Source organism: Microchirus variegatus, assembly GCF_963457635.1.
Source record: "Microchirus variegatus genome assembly, chromosome: 1".
NCBI classification, from domain to species: domain Eukaryota; kingdom Metazoa; phylum Chordata; class Actinopteri; order Pleuronectiformes; family Soleidae; genus Microchirus; species Microchirus variegatus.
Window position 1 is genome coordinate 6,566,943 of NC_139802.1, and position 16,410 is coordinate 6,583,352.

The 16,410-nt window shown below is 40.1% G+C and overlaps 1 protein-coding gene across 1 annotated transcript; it reads right to left on the bottom strand.

Moving 5' to 3' along the window:
- Window positions 1–290: 290 nt before the first annotated feature.
- On the bottom strand, window positions 291–14,653 carry jazf1b (JAZF zinc finger 1b; the record flags this gene model as incomplete). Its single annotated transcript, XM_083892407.1, has 5 exons — window positions 291–467; window positions 2,053–2,222; window positions 3,678–3,877; window positions 4,481–4,553; window positions 14,539–14,653. The coding sequence occupies 5 exons, from the start codon at window positions 14,651–14,653 to the stop codon at window positions 291–293; spliced, it is 735 nt and encodes a 244-aa protein (XP_083748533.1).
- Between the last annotated feature and the right edge of the window lie 1,757 nt (window positions 14,654–16,410).

Consider the following 16,410-nt stretch of genomic DNA (forward strand, 5'->3'; position numbering starts at 1 on the left):
ACATGAAAAACGTAAATGTGCAAAATACAAAACTGTGAACTAAATAAACATTTACTATTCTGAATATATATATGTGTATATAAAAAAAAGTAAAGATGAATAGTAATACATTTATACCATGCAAAATATATCAAAAATAGTGTCAGCAAAGTGAGATTAAAAGAGAATGGTGCAGGGGGTTTGAGAACGAGTGGAATGATGTGAAATCAGGAACAGCCATTGCTGGTGATGACGGTGTTTGGGTGGTGGGGAAGTGGCCTGAAGGAGAGCGCTGGTCACTCACACTGACTCTACTGCTGCATCTTACGGATGATGTCGGCAGAGATGGGCGGGTGGAAGTTGATGGTGTGGTGGCGGAGACCCTGAGACGTTTTGTAGCTCTTCCCACACCGGCACTTGAAGGGTTTGCGCACCCTTATCTGGGTCCGGTGGCCGTTCTTGGCGTGATACTTGATCCCATTCACATTCTGAAACAATGCAGGGAAGAAAAAAAAACAATTGTCACTTTGACAAACGCCTATTAAAGTTAAAGTGTGAGCATAATACGCAGCTCGATAATTTCTGTGGAGGTTTCGTGATGGAATAACGATGATGTCGCACATTTCTGCATTCAAATATACAAGACCATTCAAAAGTTTGGGGTCACTTAGAAATGTCCTTATTTTTGAAGGAAAAGCACTTTTTTTCAAATAATATAACATGAAATGAATCATAAATGCACTCTATACATTGTTAATGTGGTAAATGACTATTCTAGCTGCAAACGTCTGGCTTTTAATGGAATATGTAAATAGGTGTATAGAGGCCCATTTCCAGTGTTCTAATGGTACATTGTGTTTGCTAATCGCATTAGAAGGCTATTGGATGATGAGAAAACCCTTAAAAACCCTTGTGCATTTGTGCAAAAGGTCTTTGATGAAAGCAAAGTTTAAAGGGCAAAATTATTATTTGGAATAAAAATCATTATTTCTAATCTTGTCAATGTCTTGACTATATTTTCTATTCATTTTGCAACTCTTTTGATGAATAAAAGTGTTACTTTTAATGGAAAATGTATAAAACGAGTGAGACTAGGTGTATTCACAATAGCCAAAACAATTACAATTCTACCTATTTATGTTAATGACAGTTTGCTTTTGCTTTTTACATGAAATGGAAGTAAAATTAGTTTTTCTTATATAATAAAGATGAGGAAACGGTGTCCTAAAAGGAATAATTTGGATAAAATGTACAACCCAAATGAATTATAAGAAGATCCTCATCAAACTCATCACATATAGTTTGTTATTATTCTGATTGAGACACCTAGTGGCAGAAATGACTTACTGAGAGTTTTTGCTACAAAATCATTAGTAAAGTCAGGTACTGATGTTATGCGATGACGCAGAGCTCTCAGCTCTCAAGGTCAAAGGTGTCAGAGGGGATTAGGGTAAGGGTGCCGAAATCCAAATTGAGACAACATACAGTAGGTTTGTGTACAGGAGAACAGAGAGAACGTCCCTCACAAATGTCACTGTTGCAGGAATGCTGTTGTTTAAAACATCAGTGAAACATAAAGACGTGGGGTGGGCGCAGCCATGTGCTCATGTACTGTATCGCTTTCATCAGCGTTTGGACAACAAAAGTCCAAAGTCACCATTAAACATAAGACTGTGGAGAGGAGAAATAAAAATGTTTTCTTGTTAAAAAATCTATCTCGTTCTCCTCCTAAATCTGCCTGCCGCCTCAGACTAAGTCATCGCCCATAACCCTGTCATTCACGTCAGCAATGCAATTTTCTCAGGCTGCACATAATTTATCCCAAACCACCGCACCAGATGTGAATGGAAAATCCCATAAAAGCCCACATTACTGAAGTGGACGAGATGTATGTATTTATGTTGTTGGAATGCTCAACTAAAGAACCTATTTTCCATAGTCAACAGCAGGGAATCCATTTTGCATTCCAATTGAATGTAAGCAAACTAATCACGCACACCCTCCACAATCAGCACAGCAGATAATATACAGTGTGTATAGCACTGTTGTATATGTTACAGCTATAGCCGTTACCTTGTATCTCTTTTTACAGCCTGGGACGGGGCACGCAAAAGGCTTCTCGTCACCTCCGTTCATGCACATGGAACTGAGGATGGACTCGGAGCTGATGGCGCTCTCTGTGGTCCACGATTCATCGCTGTCAGACTCCTGAAAGTCGACCTCCTCTTCGTCACACTCGCTACCTGTGGGGGGGGGGGGTGGAAAAACATGAAGTGAATAACTTGGAGCATCACAGACACATAATCGCACACACACGCAGGTCAGGAAGAGACTCTGATTTACAGTCAGGTCCATAAATATTGGGACATCGACACAATTCTCTTCTTTTTGGCTCTATATACCACTACAATGGATTAAAACTGCACACGTTCAGCTTTAATTTCAGTATTTACATCCAAATCAAGTGAACGGAGTAGGAATTACAACACTTTCTATATGTGCCTCCCACTTTTTAGGGGACCAAAAGTCATGGGACAAACTAAACAATCATCAATCAAACTTTCATTGTTTAATACTTGGTTGAAAATCCTTTGCAGTCAACTACAGCTGTAAGTGTGCAGTTAAAGCGCATCTTGTTCGTTTAATTTCAAATCCCTCCTAGCCCAAAAGAAGAGAATTGTGTAGATGTCCCAATATTTATGAACCTGACTGTATTTGACCTTCATGACTCAGCTCTGATGGACATTTCCCAGTTTTTCTAATGATTAATACAATACAATATGTAGTACAACACTGATGCTGTCGCTCATGAGAGGAAAATTGTACGATTTGTCTCTAGACCTAAAAAGTACAAGGCTATGAGCGCATGGGGGAAAAAAAAAATCTCTCCTATGTAACAGACATTGTAAAGAATTAGTCAAATTAGCTGCAGAGAACGAGGACTTTGCCCCATTCTATCAAACTATGTTTTCTACAAGACATTACAATTTAAAAAGTAATCAGTGGTGGCTTGTTAATGGGGGGCACACGAGGGCTGCCCCACCTGTTCCACACTGGCTCCATTTCATTCATTTATCTTAAAACCATTAAAAAAAAAATATATATATTACTATGGTTCTAAATAGTGAGTAATTTGCCGTAAAACTGTAGATGTAAAATGTTCTACGTTGTCTAAAGTTGCTGAGCGATGACACACTTCCTGTCTGGGGGGTTATACTTCTATTCAACAGTATCAGACAAACGGGTCCATGCAGAGAATTGTAATTGAAGTAAATACAGTGGCGTGATGTCATACTGATGATACATCAAAACATATATGTATATGTATTTACAATTCATAATTTGAAAAATTATCATATACTTATTGGTTGATGTCAATTGTATATTTTTTAAATAAAATTCAAGGAAATTAAGATATTAATTAAGATAAAATCTGGACCCACAAGAGTCATGTTTAGGAAAGATTATGCAAAAATAAATGTTGTGACATTGCATTAGGTGCATTCTGTCACTTGATAAACAAAGTTCTTCTATCTTAATCACATTTTTATTTTTTGTGCCTTTTTAAAAATGTTATTTAAATTTATTTGGACCATGAAGACTAATCATGCTTTCTCTACTTACAATAAATCAGTCTCACGACTGCTACACTAATTCCACTGTTACTGTGTTCTAGACGTCTTCTCAGAGACGGTCACCTGTGGGTGTGCTGCTGCGGAAGGAGGAGGAAGGCGTGATGGGAGGGGTGACGGGAGGCGTGAGGTTTCCACTGGTGTGGCGCGGCGGCGGCGTGGAGACACTGCTGCGGGACAGACTGCCCGTCAGAGAAAGAGACAACTTGGGCTGCACCTTCTTCTTCAGGGCATCGTGTTCTCGCCGCGCAGCATCCGTCATGAACCTGGAATTGTAGAAGAAGACGACGAGGCTGGTCAGCGTTAGGACGATGTGAACAGAGGGTCATCCCATCCAAGAGCATATTAAAGGTTTGCTACTGCAGAACACATGCTTGGAAAAAAAAAAAAAAAAGAATCACTGGCTCCATTCCCATCCCAAAAAAAAGGGAAAGAAAACCTTTTTACAGGGGTTTATGGTGGATAGTAAAGTCTTTGTAAATGTGTATCATAAAAATTAAATGTTAACATAGACATTGTTACAGCTGAAGTGGAATTAACAAATTAAGCAATAACCACATCAAGATGTGTTTGTGAAGGCAGGGAGACAGTGGCAAAACCTTCTTATACACTGGTTTGTTGTATAAGGCTTTTAAAAACCACTAGTCAAGCACCATATCAAAGACGAATGGGATGAACCCAGTGCAATAAAATAAAAAAAAATAAAAAAGAGCCAGGCAGGGAAAATACTGAAGCAATTCATCTGAGCAATCGACCAGTCGACGTCTCGATCTGCTGGTAGAACATCTTAGGGAACACATGGGACAGATTTTGACAAATTCGTGAAGCAAATTTACTTTTAAAATGAGTCAAAAGTCCCATTTCTTCACCTGTTGATGTAGCTAAGGGCCACATATGTCGGCTGCTGCTGCTCCTGCTTCTCCAGTAGTCGGGGGTCTGTATCTGAGCAGGCCAGAGAGACAGAGAGAGAGAGAGTAGAAGAATTATGTGCATAATATACCAATACACAAAGGAGCAACTTTGTAGAGTTACTAAAAATAACATTTTGCCTCATAATTTATTGTTTTTGGACAGTTTTGGAAAGCCAGTTCCACATATGATATTCCACTTTTCCCCTCAAAAAAACAACTCCAAATAAACCAGATGTCATAGTGACAAGGATTCTTGACTGGTTTCCCACTTAAACCTCGCCAACTGTTTTCAAAGAAGTGGCAGAAACACTGTTGCCAGGTAGTGAAACGGGTTTACATGCAGAACTCCTCAGGGCCGTCACCTTTGACCTTAAAGGTGCCATATGTAAGAATGTGGCCAAAAACGGTTACTACATTCAAATTCAAAATACCGAGGTCATTCATGTTTCGTTTTCTGACGAAACTGGCAACCCGTGGTTGCTCGGCAGCTGAGACTCTACTGACTGCAATGATTGGTAGACGGCGGTAGGTGGCGCCACATGCCAAAACATGATTTCAAAACATAAACACGTTTTGCAGTCTGCAAAATATTTGTTTTTAATGCAAATATTTTGTCTGTACTGTTGTTGTTGTTGGTGAGTTCAGTTTGTTATATGAACATTATTCCTGAGTCTCTGTGACATATTAGGACGATTTTATGGCCAGTTGATTTAGATTTAATACATAATGCACCTTTAACTTATCAAAACCTCCTGCACCACATCACAGATGAATGCTGCTGCAATGATGAAACAACGTACATGCTCAGCTGTCCACAGGAATACAGGCTATTAAAAAATAAAATATGTAATGTGCAATGTGCAGCCGAGCTTGTTTTAAACACGATGTGTCACACACCGCTGTCTAGACCACTGAAGACAGTGATGCTGGAGAAGCTCATTGACTTATATTGTGATGCTTTTTTTTAAAAAAGTCCAGTTCCTTGACAATGTAGTGTCCGGCCTGATGCTAAATAAAAATACAGCGAGAAAAGTCACATCTCATCCATTTTCCCCTGCTGATTTTCCACCGCCCCCGTTTGAAAAGGCTGCTCCGCAGATGCCACATTTCTCGTACATGACCACACTTGACGCACGCAGTGTTTCCCCCCACGCTGCGCTCCAGACTTTCGTCTTGCTCAGCGGTGCTAAATGTACAACAATAGCCGCAGCTCCACACCCCGAGGAGAAGAGGGCCCGACTTCAAACGCTCTCCCCACTGCTGTCCATGTGTGACAAGAGAGAGAAGCCCCATAAAACAACAGTGTCTACCACTTACTGGCTGAACCTCCCTGTCTGCCTCTGACTGAGCAGCGAAAGACTGCTTCCCCCCACGTGGTTAAAACCATCGCTCATTTCGAACCGTAAGCTCTTAGGCCTCAGGCTCCTGCCTGTGACATTTAAATTTTAATTATGCTTCTTCTTTTTTTTTTTTTAGAGCATGATGCCTACAAAGCAGCTTTAAAAAACTTTGTCCACTCAGCAAGAAAAAAACCCCCCAATTAATTTAATTTAAAAATTGCTGCAGTAATTATATTGTATAAAACATATGGAAATAGTGTAATTAAGGTTGTTTGGGGGGGGGTTAAAGGGATAAGCAACACCTTCGAGAGCCTGAGTCATGCACTATTATCACTTCCACAGCTTTGGGATTTTACTCCTCTTTGTTTGTTTGTGTGGAGCATAAAAACTAAACACAGGCTCTCATTAAATTTCATGTTGGATAAAAAACATGGTCAGGTTTTGGTGATCAAATCCCTGTGAGATGAGAGAGGATTTAACCCTTTAAGACCGAGCATATCGCAGGCGACACGTTTGCGCAAGGGCATTTTGCATTACAGTAATTATGCGACGGTTTGTGCTATCGGAGGAAATTCCAACTGTTTCAAAAAGCTGCGAAGTTGCAAGTCAAGTCCAACATTTGGTTATTACGGTAATTTTACTCGCGCTGTTGCGGGAAGCTGTCGAATCATCGTCTTTGTCGCCAGAGAGGAGAGAAACACCTGTACATCGTCTCCATATTTTTGGCCTGTTTTTATACTGTTCAAATGTCAAATTTAATACGCAAGATCTGGTGTTTGGTGGCGTTTTTCTTCATTTTAAATTGTTAATACACTATTTTAACATGCAGTAAATTGTAAATAACTTACTCACCGGACACTTTTATGGTTGAAATACAAAGTTAACCAAAGGGTTAACCTTAACATGTTGATTTTGCTATACTGTAAATAGTGATAGAAAGTGTATGAATCAGTGAGAATCAAAAACTAACATAAAGTGACACTTCATGTGCTTATTTACAAAACTACCTAGTCTATGTCGTGTATTTCCAGACAAGACATCTCATCATTTCTGCGATAGTTCATTTAACTTAAAATCTTTTAGCTTGTCACCTGAAAGCCATAATAACAAATGTATGTTAAGTGGAACATGGACCAACGCTATAAATTAAAATGTAGACAACTGCACACGTGCACACACACACACACACACGCACAACCATGCATAAAGGAAAACATGGGCTGTAGAAGGTGACAGGTAACGATGTCCATGTTAGACTCAAACCAAACATTAAAGAGCGCACGAGAGAGGGAACGCGTCGCAGAGGTGAAGGAGAAATCTATGTCGACACACTGATTTCACTCACTTTAGGTGAACACCGGTGTCAAAAGACACGGGGAATTTAAAAATCAAGCTGCTTGGGCGACGATAAATAGTGATAAATACAGTTGGAGACAAAGAACAACTCAAACCTCAGCGCCTGAGGCTCAGGAGGTTTTTTTTGTCAAGGCCCCACTCACGAGCAAGTGTTTCATTAACGGTGGATTTATTCCCGGTGAGAAGGAAGGATAGCACACCTCTCTCCACTCTGCAGCTAAAATAATGGAAACACCCAGGAGGAAAGTCACATTGACAATGTCACTGTTCCGCTGCCAAAAGGCAGCACAGGGACTATTCTGGGCTCTGCGGCTCGGTATGCGAGTGTGCGTGAGTGCACCAGAAAATCCCTCCTAAGATCACTAATGAGTCTCCGGGAGAAGAATGGCGGTCTGCTCACAGACCGCTCACAGCGCATTGGATCGGTCTCTGTTCCCACACACTGTAAATCACACACACCTCAAGTGAGGACTAGGGAGGAGGCCTCTGCAGGGGCCACTTCCCCCCACAGCCTCTGCTATTCTTCTGGGGCCACCAGCAGTCAGGGACCAGGGTGAAGGTGCTTTAACGTAGAGATTGGAACCCCTGTAATCAAACTACTCAGGTGGTCCACTTTGGTGGTCGTCTAGTAGAAGCAAGAAATAAAAAAAGGGGGGGGGGGGTTTCCTGATTAATCTCCAAACAAGGCTGACAATCATTTCTGAGCTAAAGGGATTATTAACATACACGCTGAAATTAAAATATCAGATATGGAAAAAGGAAAATGGAGACAAGAAGCAACAAACGATGAGAAAATAAATCCCTTGAAGGTAAGAAGATAAGTGTTGAAACCTTAATGTTTCTTTCACAGAGGTGTTAATTACATACAGTGCAGAAACCACACTCTCTATAACAGTCTTTACCATCGTCTAGCTCGGGACCAACAGGTCGGTGGTGGGAGAATTATTTTGGCTCACCAAAGAAATTTAGAATTCTTTTTTCCCCCCATTTGTGTTTGTAAGTGCATAGTCTCAATAACACGCATATACAATGAAGGTTAAAACACGGATCTTTCGGAAGTGGCTGCTTCAGGTGTTGCAGAAAATAGTTTTGTTTTTGAGTTCCCACGTACAAAAACAAACTGGGAAACTCCAAGAATCAATGTTTATTTTGGTGGGAAGCGAGTAACTATCAGCAGAGAAAACATGATGCCATCACATGTTCTCATTAGTGTCGCTCTGATGGTCTTCAAGAGGAAACCAAAGGATGATCACACAGCCAACCTTCCTAAGGCAACGCCTGCTGCCCTCACATAACGCCCTCCACGACCCTCTCTCTACACACACAAACACACACACACACACAGCTCCCCTCTCTCATTACCACCAGAGTCTGGCTCAGCCATCCACCCTCATGGCCAAATGCACGGCAGAGTAGAGTGGTGAGCATTATGGTGACATGTTTATGGCGACTCTGAGCAGCGGGGAACATTACCAGGAGTGGTGGCTCAGGTAATTCATTACGATGTGACCTCTGAGGAGGAAATGAAACAGAGCTGAGCTCCATGTGTAAACTGCCTTTGCAGGTTACTTTTCTAGAGAGAGAAAAAAAAAAAAAAAAAAAAAAAAGCACCCAGGGGCTGCAGTTAGAGTGATCTATTGTAAATACATTGAGCACGGACAGCAGCCTAAAAATATACAGTGCACTAATTCGTACGTACAGCCACAAAGACACGTTTGTACACAGAGATAAACACACACATTCATTACTGCTCACAAGTCAAAAACAAACTTTTTATACCAAGTTACATCCGTTTTCTACCGCTTTATCATGTGCTGAAGCAGATTTAATCCCAATAAGACAATTTGCTCTCTCATCATCACCCTCTTCCACACACTGGTATAGTGAAATTGTTATTATTACAATGTAGTAAGAGATAGAGATATTATTATCATCATTTTTTTGTTTTTGTTTAATTTTCTACTCATTCTGGTCAACATTCCTCAGCTCCACTCTGATCACATACCACCGGTATCTACAGTAGAACAGTATTTCTGATTTTCCTCCAAAAGAAGCTTGTTGTGTACCACTGCTGGTACATGTACCACAGTTTGAGAGCCGTGGTTCTAAATCTATTACAGAGGAAGAGTGGAACATAGCTTCGACTCAAATGATGAATATATAATTTAAAAAACAAGCTACAGATCAATTCCCTGAATAATATAAGCTTAATTTACACATTTTAAAAATAAATAAATACCAGTGTTTTTCTGTAATCTGACTGTCAGATGAAGATTTTTGGTGAATTATTTTCATTAAAGCTGACACTAAAATTAGATCATATTATGGTAATAACAGGTTACAGCTTATAACAATGCAGGATGGTATAAATAAACAGAAACAGGTGGGAGAGCACTTTTCAACCCTGACTCATAGGTTTTACACAGAAACAAAGACAGTAAGAGAAGATGAGTTTAAACCTAGTAACATGGTAAACTGCCTTCATTTATATATAATTATTATCCCGCTATTACCTGGACATTAGGTTAGACCATTTAATAAATTAGTATTACTGCTATATTAGATCATATGAACATAATATTACCATGTGATTACTGAATTGCTGAAACCACAAATCCATAATATTTAAATAATAGATGAGAAATAAGTCCCGATAAGAACACCCTTAATAAAAAACAGGTAAGGGAGTTCCAGGTAAACATTATATTTGCAAAACAACATATGCAGAAAAATAACACTACATACACACGTAGTAAAGGGAAATTTAAGAAGAACCCCCGCCCGATCAAGCATTTGATAAACGCCAACACGCTTAAATATCATATTTGTTCTCTATGAAACTACACACCCACTGTGTGTAAAGTCAACACGGGGCGGTGAATTATCTCCTGTACCAAATGTTTTATCGTCACAGCAGCTCCTCGCGTTGCAGTCGCCCACCGCACAGGAACAGGAGCCGTGGTGTCAGGGAACAGGGAAATGTAATTAGGCACACCAGGTGCACAGATCAGGAAACTAGTTACTGCTTCCCAAATTTATTACTTCCCCGCAGATTTCTGGGGGTGCAGACCCAAAAAAAAAAAAAAAAAAAAAACGTCTATATGAGCCGTCATTGAGGATTTGCAACAAGCTGATCCATTGTTGCAGAGCCTGGACACTTGAGGCCATCAGTGTGCCAGGCAGCAGGGACACACACACACAGGCTTCTGGTCGTGTGTGTGTGTGTTTGCACACTTTTATACACCACACTGATACTTGACCTTTGGCTCATTAGCTCCTGCTTCTCTTTAAATCAGCTGAATTTGTTAAGAAAGGACTGAGTGCAGCACCGAGTACTCACTATCAACTGCACGTCCAGTGCTGTCAAGTCGAAGGAGGAGACAGTATAGGGGATTCACTATAATATAATAACACCACTGATGTTAATGGACTAAAATGTATACTACTTTTTTCTTTTTTTTTCCTTTCTACTTGAAAGAAAAGGAGAACTTACTGCCTTGTTAAAAAGGTATTTCAATTCAAAATCATAACACAAGTCAAAGTTATGATACGATACTCAGTATCAGTCTGATACTGGTCAAAATCATTGGATTGGAAATTAAAATCGAATCAAATCATGTTTACTGTCACATCACGTTACTACAGGTACAGTACATTGAGTGAAATGTTTATGTGCAAGCCACTCAAGCAGCAGGGGTTACAAATATTTATTAAATCCTAAAGAATTTCAAAAGAAATTTTAACCAATAATATAAGAATATAATACATAAATAAATAGGAATTAGACGGATAAGAGCAAAAAGTATGGAGGACAGACAATATGTGCAGAATATCTACAATAAATGCTGTGCAAAGCGCGTTACGTGCCATGCGAGAATGGGATATTGGACAGTTAAAAATGGGAAATCATGTGTCACTATCAGCAACAGTATTGTCAAATTTTGGCTGTTTATTTATTCTTTATGGGAGAAGAATATTTGTAACACAGTTGGAGAATGACGTCTTTGACATAGCTTGAAATGGTCAGAATAATGTGTTGTTAATGTGTTTTTGTGGCCTAAAACGACTGATATTAGTATCAGCAAGTACTCGAGTTTGTGATATCAGTATCAGAAACAAAATATTGGTATATGCCATCCTTATTAATAACCTCCTCTACAATATAAAACACACAAATGACAGATTATAATCCACCAAAACATTCTTAATATTATCAATTTTGTCTCCAAAAAAAAACCCCACAGCATGATAGAATACACTGTGCTCTCATCATGAAGGTGAGTTATTGTTTCTAAAATCAACTGTCTTTTTGCATCTCAGGACAGCTCACTCAACCCACAGCAGAGCATTAGCACCACCTCTTGTCCAGAGACGTGAACAGCAGGCTGACAGGGGGGGGGGGGGGGAAACAGGGACAGGAATGTGTGCTGGTTTTCCAGGCGCCTAATTATAAAGGAGAGCGTGCTTAAAGCAGCAGGCCACCAGATGAGGAGGAAGACAGGCCAAATCAGGCACCCTCTCTGTAATTATGCTTCACAGGCACTTGGCATAATGCGCAAGATTTCGCACTCCTCGGAGTTGGGCACAGCAGAGCGGACAATGGAGGGGGCCAGCAGAGTTTTTTTTCCACTGCAAGCCAACTAATTGGCTCATTATTTCCCAATAAGTGATTTGGAAGCATTTTTTTTTTTTCTTAGGCTAACACCTCGGACACATGCATAGCGCAGCACACAATCAGAGGGCTGAGGATATTAAAGCCAGTCAGGCAACAAACAGGAACAGCAGAGACAGCTGTGCCATGTCAGCCTCAATAATAACACAAGTCTGAGAGAAGAGATGGAGTTAAACACATGTGGGAAACTAAAAGAGGATCAAACTGTGAGCAGGGGAACTTTCTGCAAGGACTGCATCAGATATGCTTTCAACATTCAACATCATTAACTCGAGTTTCTGTCCGACTTCATAAAACACATCATTATAGTAGAATACGAGGGACCAAAACACAATACATTATAAATAATGTGTTTATACACGGCATACCAAGTTCATATTTGAAATGATAGCTGTAAATATATAAAATAGTACATGCAATCCACTGGAAAATTATGTTGAAATATTTGACAGAAGTTTCTTGATATAAACACACAACCGTATAACACATTGTGTATAAATGTATACATTATGGATTAGACTAATATTAAGGGAATAATGAGTACATTAATTTGTTTACATGTTCTCTTTTAAGGACGTTAGACTTTGTGTTTGAATGTAAGATAATATTAATGTGGATGAGATTACTAATGGCTTCTCATGCAGTTCTTATTATTGTCTTGCCCCTACGAGAACTGTGGGTGGCGCTGTTGACTGTGTTGAACTGTGCATGCAGTCAGGGATGCAAGCATCTTCTGAGATGAACAGCTCCAAAAAGAAATGATTCAGATGAATTCCAGCCTGTGAGACAAGTCTGTGTTGTTTATATCATGTGATCATGAAATCATACGATGAAAAGCACTGTCTCATCTGATAAATAACAACATAAAGATGTACTGAATAACACAACAGGGGTCTGTCTCGCTGACCTGCATCATGGGCTGCAGAAAGTACAGTTAGTAATATATACTCAACAAAAATATAAAAGCACAAACTTGAAATGGTGAACAAAAATAGAATGTCATGACATTTGCTCAGATTCTTGATGCATTTTGTTTATGGAATGATTTGTTTTGCTCAAACTCAGTAGTCCAGTGTCACTTGGCCACTGCTATTCACTACAATCTCAGATTGAGTATTTCAATTCACGAGAGTCATGGAGCATGGCAGATATGCGTGACCAGTACACAGACACTCCTTACAGTCTGGTCAATAAAAGGGCACACCAAAATGTGGACTTTTGTCACTTGTCAATATGCCACAGATGTCACAAATCATGAGGGAGCGTGCCATTGGTATGCTGAGTGCTGGGTTGCAGCGTTACAGCTGTGGCAACACAACTGAATGACGCCGTATTCACCAGACATCGTCACCTATCGAACACCTTTGGGATGTTGTGGATAGGCGTGTCCGCCAGCGGGTTCCAGTTCCAGTTCCCCAGAACGGCCGCCAACTTCAAGTGGCTCTGCGGGAGGAATGGGACAACATCCCCCAGGCCACAATCGACAACCTGGTGATGTCCATGCGTCGCCGGTGTACCGCTCTGCGTGAGGCTAATGGTGGACACACACGTTATTGAAGTTTGTGAACTTGGATCATCGACCCCCATTGTGTTCTTCCTGCCATTACTCCAGGCCTTTTGTTTTGAAATTGATCCTAATGCTCGCAAATTAAAGCCACTTATTTGATAAAGTTGTACTGTTATTTTTGGATAGTTACTCTGTTTTGTCACATAACAATAACTACAAGTTTGTCTTTGTGCGTTTATATTTGTGTTGAGTGTAGTAGATAAAAGCAGGGGCGTGCACAGACAATTGGAAGGGCAGGGGTGAAAAATGTGACCTATACTGCATGATGGGGCAAGCGCCGCTAGTATTCTTGTCCAAATGTCAAATAATACTAATAATAATAATATGGCAGCCAGTAGGACACTTCGGCACCAATTATTCCCCCTCTGCCCCTCCACCTGTGCATGTCACTGGATAAAAGTAATAAACTTAATATTAAAAACATGAAACAGGTCACCAAAAACTCAAATAAACTTGTGGGCATAAAAAGATAAAGTTTTAGTGATTTAGCAGCACTTTACTGAGTGTAAAAACCAAACACTTTGTCAACTCCTAATGAGCCAATGGTGATAAGTGTTACATATTTATTAGTCAGTATCTCAAAATCTTCTCATCTTCCATGCACAGTGTCCAACTTTACTTTACTTACTTGTTATTGTTTGTTTACACAAATAAACAAGCCAAACTATTAAAATGAAACTGTTGTAAGGTAACTGTTGATGATGACCCAGCTTCACTTATGTACTGTCTCGCGCACACGCGCACACACACACAGCTCTGTGCGGCGCGCGCCGGGCCTCCGCGCTGCAATATTGTTGTTGCACGAGCCACTCCGTCGCGTCGACAGCGTAAACAAAAGTGTTTACCCTGACGGTGTTCGTGCGCGCGGCTCCGCTGCAGCCGTTCGAGTGTTAAACAGTGACAGACAGTGGTGACGCGCCGATAAACACACAACACACGCGGCTGCTGTGATATCCACAGTCACCACACCTAGCAACAGTGTTGTCAGGACGCAGGAAGTAAGTTGCTAGCTCGCTAACTTAGCCACGTCTGCTAAGCACAAACCTCGGCCATCACAGGCTGCGGTGACGGTGACGCTTACCGATGTGACTGTCCTCGATGTGCACGATGAGCTCGGCCAGAGAGTCGAAGTGAAGTCCGCAGCCGCCAAATCTGCAAGCGTTGGAGAAGAAAGAAGCAGCGGCGATGCCTGTCATGGTCGCTGCTGCATTGGAAATGAGGGCAGGCGGCAGCGGCAGCGGCGGCAGCAGCAGCAGCGGCAACAGAGGCGGCAGAGGCGGCGGACAGCGGTGCGTGCGAACAGCTGGAGCGGCGGCAGGGGCGGTGCGGTGCGGTGCTGCGTCAAAGGGAGAGACAGAAACACCGGAAGTTGTGCTTGATAAGGTTTGGTTTTCCTTAGATAAGAAACAACAATAACATGTTTGTAAAGAAAATGCACTGCTATAAAATGACACAAATTTGGTTTTATCGTTGGGGGGGAAATATATTTAAAATTAGATTTAGTAGAACTAGTCAAGTCCAACTGAGATTAAGATTTGGCCCCAGAAATCTACTTATTCTAGTGTATTTTACCTCAAGTCACCATAAACATTATTTCCAAAACCAAGCAGATTTCACATCAACTAATATCAGAAGAGACTGATGTCTAATGACATATGCTGCTTCTAATGTCCTAACTTCATTGTAGTTGCATTTTAAACCCTTCAACTGTATTTTAAAGCTATAAACAATGCACTTGGACCTTATTTTCCTTCTGTTTTCTACCCTCACATCTCCAATTGGTTTCATTTTAATGATAACAACAGTAAGAATTATGACCCACAGTGAACCTTCATGACCTTCAAGACCTGAGGACAGAACTGAGGTACTGACACGTTTATTGAATTCATTTCTGAATGTATTTTTGCCTACTTTTATTTTTACTGGGTATTGCATGTAGTTTTATATATATACATTACAGATTTCCTGTTTTATTTGATTATTCATTATTTTCTATTTTTGTCTATTTATTGTTTTTACTTTGGCTTACTTATTATATCTTTTAATTCTACGTATAATTTTCTGATGATTTCCCCCGCCAAAATGATTGATTGATTGAAATAGATGTGCACATCAATCAAACTCTATGCTCCAATATGATCTTACCACTTTGAATGTATTTAGAACTGGATGTGATGTTATTTCCGGTGCCTTCTGCATTTATTAATTGCAGAAACATTAAACAATCTAATTATGATTGCACATAAACGCACATTAACGTAATCTCCTAAAATATATTTTTTAAAGGATTGTATGACCACCAGCCTGAAATATTATACAGGAATAATATAATGCAACTTGTGATGCATGTAGCCAGAAAACAGCCAGAAAAAAATCAGTCTGGTTGACATATGAGTGAAAATAACACAAGTGAACATTGCTCAGATGGTCTATAGGCCTAAATGCTCCTTTATTAGCCACTGATGCTTTCAGGATAAAATCAAACTCAAATAGTGTATTCTTACAATGAATTATTAAGTGGACAGAACACATAGTTGGTTATATTAGGATCCATGTATAGGTTTTCAATGTAGTTATTAATGGGGTATTTGAACTAAGTATGTGAGACACATGTCTTATGGATTAGGCCATGTGTCCACAGTGTGGCAGTGTTGGCCATAGATAAAACTTGACCAAGTCTATTGTTGCTTAAAAGCAACAAATAGAGCAGTGGCACATAATATTCACATTCTGATGTTTTTTTTCTATTTGAGTTTAGTATCATTCGTATCACTTCAGCATCAGTTTGTCAGTGTACATGTACACAGTAAGAACTTTACAGAAGAGCACAGGATTTTGACATATTAGAGCCTTTACCAGTCTTTTATGGCTGCACTATAAAATGTTGTGTTTTTTATCCCTGGGTCACAGAAAGCAACCAATTACAGTGTGTTTGTGCATTAATGTTTACTTT